General features: G+C 49.4%; 1 protein-coding gene across 1 annotated transcript in view; it reads right to left on the bottom strand.

The window, feature by feature from the left end:
• Positions 1 to 13,410, bottom strand: part of LOC140907321 (scavenger receptor cysteine-rich type 1 protein M130-like) — a 179,904-nt gene extending 166,494 nt beyond the window's left edge. Inside the window, exons 1-2 of the mRNA XM_073333014.1 lie at positions 13,347 to 13,410; positions 5,484 to 5,798 (exon numbers count right to left, since the gene is read on the bottom strand). Of these exons, the coding sequence (XP_073189115.1) occupies positions 5,484 to 5,798; positions 13,347 to 13,410 (379 nt within the window). The remainder of the gene's footprint in view (positions 1 to 5,483; positions 5,799 to 13,346) is intronic.
• Positions 13,411 to 13,741: the final 331 nt, after the last annotated feature.

The following is a 13,741-nucleotide window of genomic DNA, read 5'->3' as shown; positions in this document are numbered from 1 at the left end:
CCCAAGGACAATGTAGGGGGCGGTTGCGATGCTGCTACACTTATTTCTGTGCTGCTGCTGCTGCTGGTGGCACTGCTTTCGGAGCTGGGCAGCTGGAGAGCGGCGGCTGGTGGCCAGGATCCCAGCTCTGAAGGCAGAGCTACCGCCAGCAGCAGCGCAGAAGTAAGGGTGGCCTGATGTGGTGTTGCCACCCTTATTTCTGCACTGCTGCTGGCGGGGCGCTGCCTTCAGAGCTGGGTGCCTGGGAAACAGCTGCTGCTCTCCGACCGCCCAGCTCTGAAGGCAGTGCACAAGTAAGGGTGGCAATTCCACAGTCCCCCTAAAATAACCTTGTGACCCCCCCACCCCACAACTCCCTTTTGGGTCAGGACCCCCAGTTTGAGAAATGTCGGTCCCCTGTGAAATCTGTATAGTATAGGGTAAAAGCACACAAAAGACCAGATTTCACGGGGGGAGACCAGATTTCATGGCCGTGAATTTGGTAGGATCCTAACTATGGGAACTGTATTGTATTTGCCTTGGTGCGATATGGATAATTGGCCAGGCAGGTTCTATGTGGGTGCAGAATGTGAAAGCCGTGGGGAAGACAGGAGAAATGAGAGAGAGGGAAAATGGCAAAGCAACTGAGAAGATTACTGACTGATAAAGTGGGGCCTTTCAACATCCAACTAGTGCTTTTCCGGATGGGGAAGGGTCATTGTGCAGGCTCGTACATGTGAGCATTGCCCTAAGACAGACACTGGGCAACTTTACAGTGGCTGTGTCTGGGCAGCAGAACTCTCAACTGCGGTGATGAAGTGGGAATTCTGTGTAATATTTTATGAATGCTTGGCAGGGCAGTGACTTACCTGGCTAAGGATTGCTACCCAATCAGTGCAATAAGATTACAAAGCTCTTCCGGGGGAGAGCTGAAGACATGTGTCACTTAACTGTCTAGGGTGGGATGAATGAGTTATTACAGGACTGGCTGGAGCTCACCTATATTAATGGAGGATCCTGAAAGACAATGGGAACCTCAGGGATTGAACAACTGACAACTAACCCTGGGAAACTTCAGCAGGCAGAACATGTGAACTCGGCAGGGGTCAGCAGGAGAAGGACAATGGACGGAGCAGTGATAGGAGTCTAGGACAAGAGCTGGCCTTTGGAGAGACACGAGAGCTCACCTGGGACTGAGAGACAAAGAGACAGAGAAAAAGTGGAAACCAAGACGGGTCCAAGCAGCATGGCTCATGGGAGCCCTGACTTGGCCAGTATGGACCACATCGTAATTTTGCTTCTTCTCTGTGCTAACTGAAGAACTTCCCGAAGGCGTGTTCCAGTTGACCAGTAAATCCTGCTGTGGTTTGAAAAGGCTGCCGGGTGTCACTGCAGATACTTGTTGAGGTGCATTGGTCCCTGATGAGTATAAACGTCTCTAAGCTGGGGTCTATCTCAGTTGAACCCACTGGGCAGAGCATATGGGGTGAAACAGGAGTGTTGGAGTCCAGAGGCTCTGTCTCGGAGGCGTTGAGGCTACGTGATCTACCTTTAAGGAAGTGTGGGACCCTTGCGGGGTCTGGCAAACTGAAGGGGTTCTTCCCCAGGATTGTTTAAAAGCTGGGGCATAGCACAGATCTTGTAGATCTGTGACACCTGCCAAGGCCCAGATGTGGTGCCTGTGACGTTGCACTCTACACGCTTTATGAATGTGAATAGGATGTAACTGGAATATGTTTGATGCAAAAGGTCTCTTGTAAGGTATCATTACAAAGCTTATAATCTACTGAATATATTCATCCTATTTCTATGAATGTTTCATTCTTGTATCTGAAACTAGAAATCTGAAGTATAACTCTGAGGTCCTACTGTAATTATGTAAAGTGTGGGCCATTAATGGTGGTGTAAAATCTTGATGACTCCCATTGACTTGGACAATTGACTGTAAATGGCTCTGTTTACCTGCAAGCTTGCCTGTGTACGCGTAGGCCAGCCCATTGGTAATGAAAAATGAGGTCTTACAGTGAGATGTGACCATGTCACCTGATACTGGAATCCATCTCAAACCTGGTGCTTTTCCATTTAGAAGGAGGGGTGTGGATCCAGAGAGACAAAGGATTCCCACCTTGTGCCAAAGCTATAAAAGGGGGTGGAGCAGGACAAGGGTGGTCCCAGTCATGAGAAAGCCCCTGCTTTTCACCGAAGATGCCTGCTGGAACTAATAAGGATTGTACCGGGGAAAGGATTGGGCCCAGACTAGGAAAGAGTCTAGTCTGTGAAAGAAACCTATTGGAACATCTCTGGGGGTGAGAGATGTTCCAATACCTCTAATCAGTTTCCTAATGTATTAGGCTTAGACTTGCATGGTTTGTTTTGTTTCGCTTGGTAACTTACTTTGTTCTGTCTGTTATTACTTGGAACCACTTAAATCCTACTGTTTATACTAAATAAAATCACTTTTGTTTATTGATAAACCCAGAGTAAGTGATTAATACCAAGGGGAACAAACAGCTGTGCATATCTCTATTTCAGTGTGATAGAGGGTAAACAATTTATGGGTTTACCCTGAATAAGCTTTATACAGAGTAAAATGGATTTATTTGGGGTTTGGATTCCATTGGGAGCTGGGTGTCTGGGTGCTGGAGATAACCAACAACTGCCCAGCAGGTCACCTAAGGTCTGGAGCTTTGGGGGCATGGAGCAGACCTGGGTGTGTGTTGCAGCAGGCTAGCGTGTCTGGCTCAACAAGGCAGGGTTCTGGAGTCCCAAACTGGCAGGGAAAACAGGCTCAGAGGTAAATTCAGCACATCAGGTGACAGTCATAGAGGGTCTCTGTGACCGAACCCATCAAAGTGCCAATGTGCCAATAACTTGTGCCAATAACACAAGTTATTGTGCCAACAATAACAACAACAACAACAACTTGTGCCAATAACTTTTATTGGACCGGCTCCTGTTGGTGAAAGAGTCAAGCTTCTCAGCTTACAGACAGCTCTTCTCTGTCAGATCAAACATTTCTCTCTCTCCAACAGAAGTGGGTCCAATAAAAGATATTGCCTCACCCACCTTGTCTCTCTAATATCCTGGGACTAACCCAGGTACAACAACACTGCATATACGAGGATCACTGTCACTTTTTGGAAAAACAACAAGGAGTCCGGTGGCACCTTAAAGACTAACAGATTTAAGGTGCCACCAGCCTCCTCATTGCTTTTGTGGATACAAACTAACGCGGCTACCCCTCTGATACTTGACCCTTTTTGGAAAGTTTTCTAGTATTCTGCCAGGACAGCACCTCTCAAAAATTGCTTGGTGCAGAAATGTCACAGCTCCTGTATGGGTTTTTTCTCAGTGATATCCAGTGCACAGGGCTAGTTTGTAGACAGATGACTGGTTATTTCTGGAATAATTCTGAATGGGCCCAATCCTGAGTCCTTTATTCTGTTTCTACTCAGTCTGTACAAAGCAAACTCACATTACAGTCACTGGCTGATTGCCCGAGTAAAGAACCCTGGGTTTTGCCCTATGTCCTTGCCCTGCACCTCTACCCAGGGAAAATGGGGCTTAGTGACAGGAATGGACATAACTATGCGGGGCATGGAAAGACTCCTCCTCCTCTCCAGCCTTCAGCTCAGGGATGGGGAACAACCCTCACTTTATCCCCACTGCAAAGGTGCAGTTCCAGCGGAGACGCAGCAGCCGTTTTACAGAAAGGTGCACAGACGGGACGTCTGCTCTGATACCCCTTGGTTCGTGTGCAGCTCCCTCCTCCTGCTGAGGTTCAGAGGTGAGGGACGCCCTGCTGGGCACTTGCTGCGTGGGCAGCACCAGACATTGAGCCGTTGTTAGGACCAGGTTAGGGGGGTTACATCTGCAAGAGCCCACTGTATTTTACGTCTGCAGAGTTTCAAAGTCCTGGCAATGAAGTGCCTTTTTACTAAGTTCTTTTCTCCGATCTTTTTTATTTATTTTTAAAGACTAGGAAAGTGCATAAAACCCTCCCACCCCCGCTACTGCCCCTCCCCCCATGTTAAGAGATTTTCAAGGTTTGTCATTGAAACACTCAAAATCCAAGAAAGGGCCAAGATTAAACACAACCCTTAGCTACCATCACCATGGGGAGCTGCTAAAACTTTTGGAACTATAGGAAAATATCCTCTCTTCCATGTGCTATATTCAGAGGAAGATATTATTCCGACCAAATGTTAAGAAAAGAGAGTTTAAAATAAAACTTATAAGGGGCCCGTAGTTGTAACGTTAACTATTAAGTCACAACAAATGTCTCCATAATATGATACTCTCTAGGCCAGATCTACAGGGTATCAGAGATTTTATAATTTTCTATTACTGGTTGGTCCAAAACATGAAAAGTAACAAAACAGGCTGGGGGTTTGGGGAGTGCTCTGAGCTAACTCTAATTCTGGTCAAGCCAGGAGGATCCTCCCATTTCCTGATCACCCTATGGGGGGGGGGGGTCAGAATCTTCATAAATGCCCCACCCTCTGTGCATCTCCCCATCTCCTTTGGCTGGGCGTCTGGGTCTGGATTTGAGTCTAAGGGTAACATTTTCAAAAGTGCCTCAGTGATTTAGGGGTTTATGTGCCATTTTCAAAAATGACTCAGGATCAGATTTCAAAGGGCATTCAGCTGCATGGAAATGCACAAAGGTGCCTAGTGGGATTTTCCAAAACTCCTGGGAGTTTGGCACCAGGCACATTTGAAAATCCCACTGGGCACCTATCTGCAGGTTTAGACACCTAAATATCTTTAACAATCTGGCCTGTAGGCACTTAGGATCAATTGTCTTATTCAAAGTAAATGCCAGTTGGGCACCAAACTCTTGTTGGACTCTTTGGAATCCCAATGGAAAATCATATAAAAGTTTTAAACAGACGTTAATGGTTATAGATAAACAGACACATTATTGGGAAACAGGCAAGTTTGCTAATTCAATGATTTTCTTTAAAATTTTCCCTGACGATGGCTACGTTTCCAGCTCTGAGCCAGATATTTTCCCTCCAAAATGGCAGCTGCCAACTGCAGCCACAGGCCCCTGTGGGGCAGACAGCCCGAGCATGGCTAGTGCCCTCATGAACAACTGCATCCTAAAGAAACCTTCAGCCCTGCAGAGCAGGAAGCTCCTGGCTGGGTCACAGACCTCTCCCAAATGAGCCCTGACCCACTGGCCACGGGTCCCTCCCTGTCACTGACTCATATTCAGAAAACAAACTGCAAAATGGGAGCCATTCAAAGGGAAAGGAAAGACGTGGCATTGAAACAACTGGAAATGACATAACAAAAATGCTTCACAGTCACACAGGGGGATCCTCAGTGGCCAGAGACATGAACAGTAATAATTACAGTTCAGTAATAAAAATAATGACAGGACTTGCTCCGGCTTTTGTACATTTCTCGTTAGGGTCACAGGCACACGACGCTCTCTGAGTTCAAGCCCTTTTGTCTCAGGGGATTTGCCTTTTAGGACTGAGCTGGCTGATTCTTACCTGAACAGGTCACTCCAGCATCCTCTGTATGATCGCAGTCACTCTTATCCCATCCGTTGTTCCCGCAGTGCCAGAGAGCAGACTCAGTACCACGACAGGCAACTTCATCCAGCCAAATTTTTCCAGATCCTGGTCCAAATGGAGCCAAGCCAGGGGCACTGACAGCAACTCCACATCCCAACTGCTTACAGACAACTCCAGCATCTGCCATGTCCCAGCTATCATCACACACCGTCCCCCACTGATCCTGGTGTTTAACCTCCACTCTCCCGGCACAGGGGCTGCCTCCATCCGCCAGCCTCAGCTCGTCGGCACCTTCAAAGAGAGACACAGAGCAGGTCAGAGTGAGCAGGGAGCCCCCTCCCCAGCGTTATCACAGCAGAGGCCACACCCGGCAGCAGGGGATCCACGCCCAGAGCCAGGAGAATGGGACATGCCCAGAGCTGCCTCATGGCTCCACCTGATCCCATCTCAGGGCCTCACACTCAGAGCTGTCACTGCTGCAGCTCTCACCATTTTATCCCCACTCTGGTGATTTGGGGCGTTTTTACCCATCCTATGATAATACGTTGAAGGTGCCAACTCACTGAGTTTCCCTTATTCCAAATGGCACCATCTCCTGTCATTGTCACTGGGGCTGAAGCCAGCAAGATGCCGCTATGACGGGTTGGATCACAGAACCTCCCTGGGAGCTGCCACCTGATGTGCCCAGACTACTTCTGCCCATGCTTTCCCTGCCAGTTTGGGACTCCAGCACCCTGTCTTGCTGAGCCAGACACACCAGTCTGCTCCAACACAGATCCAGGGTCTGAACCACATGCCCCAAACTGCAAACTTAACTAAGAGCAGCTTACAGAAGTGTTCCTGTCCTTGACACTCAGATGCCCAACTCCCAATGGGGTCCAAACCCTAAATAAATCCATTTTACCCTGTATAAAGCTAATAAAGGGTAAACTCATAAATTATTCACCCTCTATAACACTGAAAGAGATATGTACAGCTGTCCCCCCCGGCAAGTATTAATACATAATCTGGGTTAATTAATAAGTAAAAAGTGATTTTATTAAATACAGAAAGTAGCATTTAAGTGGTTCTAAGTAGTAACAGACAGAACAAAGTGAATTAACAAGCAAAATAAAATAAAACATGCAAATCTAAGCCTACTACCGTAATAAAACTGAATACAGATAAAAACCTCACCAGTTCCAGTACACTGTCTTTTACAGATTAGTCTCCTTCTAGTCTGGGTCCAGCAATCACTTACACCCCCTGTAGTTACTGTACTTTGTTCCAGTTTCTTTCAGGTATCTTTGGAGGTGGAGAGGCTCTCTCTTTAGCCAGCTGAAGACAAAATGGAGTTTTGGAGTCACCTGGGCAAGTCACATGTCCCTGCATGACTGAGTTCCTTACCAACCAAGACACATTCCTGGGAAAGCCCAGATGTGGATTGGCGTTTCCAAGTTCATTGTTGGCTTAAGGGCTTCTTTATTGGGCACTTACTGAGAATAGACCAACTGCTTCACTAAAACCTACTCAGAATCAAACAAGTATACAGCCAATATTCATAACTTCAAATACAAAAATGATACATGCATACAAATAGGATGAAGAGATTCAGTAGATCATAACCTTTACAGAGATATGTTACATGGCATATGTAGCATAAAACACATTCTAGTGATGTCATATATACATTTATAAGTATATTTCCATAAAGTCTTATGGGGGGCACCGTCACAGCCGCCATCTCCCTACAGTATGACAGCATACAGGATACAGAGGGACTTAGACAAATTGGAGGATTGGGCCAAAAGAAATCTGATGAGGTTCAACAAGGACAAGTGCAGAGTCCTGCACTTAGCACAGAAGAATCCAATGCACCGCTACAGACTAGGGACCGAATTGCTCGGTAGCAGTTCCGCAGAAAAGGCCCTAGGGATTACAGTGGATGAGAAGCTGGATATGAGTCAGCAGTGTGCCCTTGTTGCCAAGATGGCCAATGGCATTTTGGGATGTATACGTAGGGGCATTGCCAGCAGATCGAGGGATGTGATTGTTTCCCTCTATTCAACACTGGTGAGGCCTCATCTGGAGCACTGTGTCCAGTTTTGGGCCCCACACTACAAGAAGGATGTAGAAAAATTGGAAAGAGTCCAGCGGAGGGCAACAAAAATGATTAGGGGACTGGAACACATAACTTATGAGGAGAGGCTGAGGGAACTGGGATTGTTTAGACTACGGAAGAGAAGAATGAGGGGGGATTTGATAGCTGCTTTCAACTACCTGAAAGGGGGTTCCAAAGAGGATGGCTCTAGACTGTTCTTATTGGTAGCTGATGACAGAACAAGGAGTAATGGTCTCAAGTTGCAGTGGGGGAGGTTTAGGTCGGATATTAGGAAAAACTTTTTCACTAGGAGGGTGGTGAAACACTGGAATGCGTTACCTAGGGAGATGGTGGAATCTCCTTCCTTAGAAGTTTTTAAGGTCAGGCTTGACAAAGCCCTGTCTGGGATGACTTAGTTGGGGATTGGTCCTGCTTTGAGCAGGGGGTTGGACTAGATGACCTCCTGAGGTCTCTTCCAACCCTGATATTGTATGATTCTATGAGGGAATGAGGCCGCCCTGAGTAAAGCTGGCTGCCACTTCTCACTTAAAGCCCACTGGGATCATGGCTGTCTCTGTGTGGCTGAGGGGGTTGGAGAGGACCCAGGGACCGTGGTGGGCAGCAGAGACCCTGTGAAAGGAGGATGGGGAGAGTGAGGGGAGCAGGGCATTGGGGAGACAGGAGACAGATTCAAGGGTTGCAAGGGAATGGGGTAAAGACAATAAGTCAGCCGGAGGGAGCGGTGGGGAGGGGGTTCTGGAGGAAGGGGAGGAAAGAGGGTGGGGAAGGGAGAGTGTCTGGAGCAGGGGGGCAGAAGGGACAGAAGGGAGGAAGGTCTGGAAAGGGGCATAGGAAGGGGCAGGAGCGAGGAGGTGGGACTGGACTGGGGGGCAGGAAGGAGGTTGGAAAGCAGGGGCAGGAGGGAGAAGTGGGGAGGGGATGGGTGTCTGCATTGGGAGTTAACAGGGAGGCAGGAAAGAGAGAGTCAGAAGGGAGGGGAGGGGACAGGGATCTGAAATTGGGGCAGGATGGAGGAGTAGAGATGGAGCACAGGGTGGTCTGGAGTGGGGAGCAGGGAGCATGGGGCTGGAGTGGGTTATTGAGCAGGGGGAAGGAGGGAGGGGAGGAGAAGGGGGTTTAGAAAAGGGAGTCTGCATGGCGAGAGGAAGGGGTCTGGAGTGGGGGACAGGAGTGAGAAGTGAGGAGGGGATGAGGAATCAGGGGCAGAGAGGAGAAAGGGGGCAAAAGGAGGCATTGGGGAGAAGAGGGGGTTTTATAAGGGGGGAAAGAGGAGGGAGGGGTGGGGAAGGGTGAACTTCTGGGGGAAGGAGGGAGGGGGTTTGAAGCAGGGCTGCAAGAGGGTGAGGAGGGGAGGGGTGTGGAGTAGAGGATGGGAGGGAGCTTGGAGCAGGGGCACATGAGGGAGGATTGGGGAGGATGGAGGAGTGGGGATGGAGTAGGGAGTCTGGTGCCAGTGGACAGGAGGTAGGGGAGGGGTTGTGAGGAAGGGGGACAGGAGGTAGTATTGGGGATGGGAACGGAGTCTGGAATAGGCAGGGGATGGGGTTAGGAGTGGGAGGGGGCAGGAGCAAAGGGGACACAGGCAGGAGAGGGGAGGGGTCTCTAGAATGGGGGCAGTGCTTCCCGGTCTCAGGTGGAGAAGTTGCAGGGGCAGTGTGGGGTGGAGGAAGTCAGGGAAGTGTTGCTGTTTGCAAAAGGCTAAACCAAACCTGTCCTGTTACAATGACATAATTTATGTGAAGGGTTAATGTCAGATCAGAGTGAAGGTCTCCAGTACCTCTGTCTGTAACTCACCCCTGAACAGTAACAGAAGTTGTGTGTGTGAGCGTGAACTACGCTGCATGAATTAGCTCAGTAGCTGTCAAGCTATTTCCCAGCCAGCCCTTCGTCTGTCAGAGGAACTGAACCAGGAGGCAGAGCGAAGGCAGTGCTGGGCAATGGAGGGCAGTTCCCTGTCTCAGGGGTGAGGGGAGGGTAAGCGCAGTCTCCAGCTGAGCAGCCAGGGAGAGTCGTGCAGTTCGGGTGCACTAAAGGGTGACTTTTCAGCCTGCGATTCTCACCCCAACGCTGGCAGAGGAGTGGGGGGGGGGGTTTCCAACGTCCAAAGACAGATGGAAAAATGAGACTGGATTTTTTTTTAACCTCACAACTTTTGTTCTGTGGAGCTTGGCATTACAGCCTGGTGCTCCCTGCCAGAGCTTCCTCTCCCCACCTGCCCCACACATTTCCCTCTTCCACTGGTCTCTTCCCACCCACCTCCCCTGGGCTCTTCCTCCTCCTCTTCTCCCCTTTCTACCTGGCCTCTCTGCCCTGCATGTACAGGCTGCTCCTTCCCCAGATGAGCAGCAGACTGCCCCCACTCCCTGCAAGCTGCTTTCCTCCCAGTTGCTCTGAGTTCCACCCCATGCCCCCAGTTGTCTCTACAGCTGTTTGCATTTCTAGGGGTTGTGGAGAGGCAAAGCTGGCAGCTGGAAGAGAGGCAGTTAACAAGGAATGAGAGGAGGAGCCACTGCCTGCCACACAATTCTGGGATATTGGCTGGGAGAACTGGCCCCCCAGGACAGGGTGTGAAGAGCTAGGACTGTCCCTGAGACTGGGAGCAAGTCCAGGCATCATTACAATGCCCAGGAGTTACAGCTACATGCAGAGTTCCACCGTGAGCCCTGGAACAGGCTGGTTGCAGCAGTGGATGGCTGAGCTGGGGACACCATGTTTAAGGAGCCTCCATGGAGCTGAGAGAACAGTGCAGTTCACACCAGTATGTGGCCAGACCATGCTGCTCCTTCAATGCCAAGCAAATAGAAAATGCTCACTTTACTGCAATCCACAGGGCTGTTTATTCAGGTACAGCTCACTTCCGTGCAGTCCCACAGGGAACCCATGGGGCCTGGTCTGCACTAAGAAAAATAGGGACTTTTTTTCAATGAAGTTAACTCCATGATGTTCACTTGTGGCAGGACCCAAGGCTGCAGCACTGCTCTAGCTAAGTGCACACACAGTTCTGTTTACCTGCACCCAGTAGAAACTAAGAACAGCCGGCAGTTTCCTTGCTCAGAAATCCCCCAGCCTGCCCCTCCAGTGAGCTCCAACTGGCTTTGTTTCCTTTCTGCTTCCAAAATCCCAGTCACAACTCCTTCTACTGGCTTCTCCCCGCAACAGACACAGTCTGACGCCAGTATCCTAGCCCCTGCTTTGGCAACAGTGGAAACCCCTGGCTTAGCTCTGCCCTGCCCATGTGGCCAGTGCCTTTGGCAGTTGCCCCCACTGTCTGCAGCTGTTTTTACTACAAAAAGGATCTTGATTGCGCCATCTGTTGAGCCTAAAAGAGAGTTCTCGTCCTGCCATTGGCTTTCATTCATTGTCTTAGGATCAAAGATTCCCCGATGGCAGCCATCAGCACCTTTCTGGATAACAATCACATTTACATACTGCACCTACCATATACTGGCTACACCTCTGTAGCCCAACTTGGAATAATGACCCCACCCAGCACTCTGAATATTGGGGAAGTTCAGATCTGGGTCTGGGAGTGAAACCTGCCACTTTGGCCCACCCCTGATATTTTCTCATTTGTTTGCCTGGACACCACATCATTTTACAAATTTGTTTTCCCGCACAATGTAAAGAGGTCAATGATTGTGAAACACAATCTTCTGGCAAAGACTGACCTGGCCTCTGCTCAGGGAGGAGGATTCGGGCACTGAGGGAAAGGGAAAGCTACATGGTGCTATCTCCTATGTTGTATACCACCCCCCCACACATACCACTGTGTCTGTGTTCATGTGAAGAAAACTCAAGTTTCCCATAGAAAATAAAAAATATCAAAGGGATGATACACATTTCCTCAGCAATCCAACAAAAATGCATTGAGCTGAACATGTGCTTGGCATCACTATATGACACTATCCCACAATCGTGCAGTAATTTATCCCGCACGTGGTAGTAACTGTCCATCCCCTGCAATGTCAGTCTGATCAGCAGAAGTCACCACAGAATTCCATGCTTTCCGGTCATACACAGCTGTGTCATGGGCTCTAATCCCAGCACATTATATAGGAACTTCTTGGGAATCTGAAATATAAACGCCAAGTAACCTGCTAGAGGGTTGGTTTTGTCAGGATTTTCTGGGTACCAGCCCCCTACTCACCGCAGTTACTGAGCTGTCTGTGAAATATACATCAGGGCAGGTTTTTCTCAAAGACAATAATTGAGACTGACCTTGCTGATTACAAGGTCAGGGTCAGTTTCTCAGGCTGGCACAGCAGCACATCGGGTTCCCATGAACCAGCTACTGCTGAGCAGTTCACTGCCCTGCCAGACACATGGATCATTCTTGTGCTGCTAACACCAGCCCAGCAGGTTCCAATCACTGCATTATTTGAATCATATCTGGGTCCCACATTCAATTTGAATCCTATTGCTGATCAGTTTTGGATTCTTTGGGCCAGATTCACTCCCTAAGACGCACCAGCACATGCTGATGTACCTCATGATCTGCTCCCCCCTCCCCCATTGCTGTTAAGTCTTCCTGGAGCTGGGACACAGCTTGGCAAAGAGCCTGCAGCCCCCTCTGTGCTGGAGGAATGAGAGCAGCCCTGAAACTGGGCAGGGGCGGCCTTAAGGGAATGAAACCAACGTGGCCGTGAGAGGCCCTGATGCGGCACCTCTGCCATGCCGCTTGTGCTGGTCGGGCTTCTCTCGACTCCAGCTAGGATTCAAAGCTTCTCTGCTCCAGCAGAAATCCTGGGGGAGGGAGGCAGGGCTCCTGCAGGATAAATCTTCCTGCTGGCAGAGCTCCCGATACCCCCCTGGGAACAGGGCATTGCACACTGAACCCCAACACATGCACACCCCCCTTCTCTGGGAGGAATCAGCTCTGGGTTTATTTGAATAAATCCTGCTCACTTCAAAATTGCAAAACTTCTTCTGGCTTCAGTGAGCGTATGGGGGAGTGAGGAGACAGGACTTGGCCCTTGGAGCTGTTGGATTCTGGACAAAGACTGTTGGCACCTGGACAACATTGATAACACACTCAAATCCCATTAGCATGAAGTGACCATTTCAACAGGAACTCAGCTAGCCAGATACCTACAGAAACTCCTTCCCACCCCTTTCTCATTATGTGATGCACAGCCTGGGTCCTTCCCACCCCCAACCCCCAAACGAGTGTCTTTTGCAGTGTGCCCAGAAGGTCAACAAATTTCAGCTATTTTGGCCCAAACAGGATAACAAGTTTCAGAGTCCTGGAGGCCTCACAGAGAACACCCTGCCAGCCACCCCTCTCCTTTATAAAAAGGGGGAACCAGCTCAGGTGTCCCTGCTAACCATAGCTGTGTCCGTATGGAGAGAGGTGATCTCTCAGGGAGGCTGGTCCCAGATCATTCAGGACTTTATAAATCATCACCAACACCTTAACCTCCACCCAGAGATGGGCAGCCAGTGCAGATCCTGCAGCACGGCTGTAACATACTCCCAGCATGATGCCCTGCTCAATGAGTTGCTGCCATTTTCATCAGCTTCGTTCTCTGAATGGTTTTAAGGTGCAGCCCCACATTAGGCTCATTTGAATAGTCCAATCTCAAGGTAACAAAAGCCTCGATAACAGTGGCAAGATCCAATCCCGAAAGGAAAAGTCACAAGCTCCTAGATGGGCACCAATGGTAAAAACCTGACTGTAAAAGTTACCACCCTCATTCCAGTTAACCCAGCTCCCCTGGTGAAGCACAGAGGAGACTTACCTGCTGTGTCCTGAAATGAGAGGAGAAGAAGCCACAGCACCGGAGTGGAGAGATGTCCCTTCATTGCCAGCCCGACCTGCTGTCCCCCCACTCACTGCACTGGCTGCACCTAAGCACCTGCCAGGGCTCCACTGTGTCTGACAAGTGACAACAAAGCAGTGGAAGGGAAATATATAGATTCAGAGGCTGGCATCAGCTGTGCAAAGGAACCAATAGCAAACCCATCTGCCTTTTTAGTTATTATCAGTGGTTTTATCTGGGACTTTATGCAGCTAAAACATCCAATAAAACTCGAAAGCAACAAACATCACCATATATGAGTGATGAGCCCCCTCCTGATGTCAGGTTTATCACAGCCTCAGATCATCGGGTAACCCCCAATCTCCGGAGCCGGA

This window comes from Lepidochelys kempii, chromosome 1 (genome assembly GCF_965140265.1).
Source record: "Lepidochelys kempii isolate rLepKem1 chromosome 1, rLepKem1.hap2, whole genome shotgun sequence".
NCBI lineage: Eukaryota > Metazoa > Chordata > Testudines > Cheloniidae > Lepidochelys > Lepidochelys kempii.
This window is presented reverse-complemented; position numbering and strand designations above follow the sequence as displayed.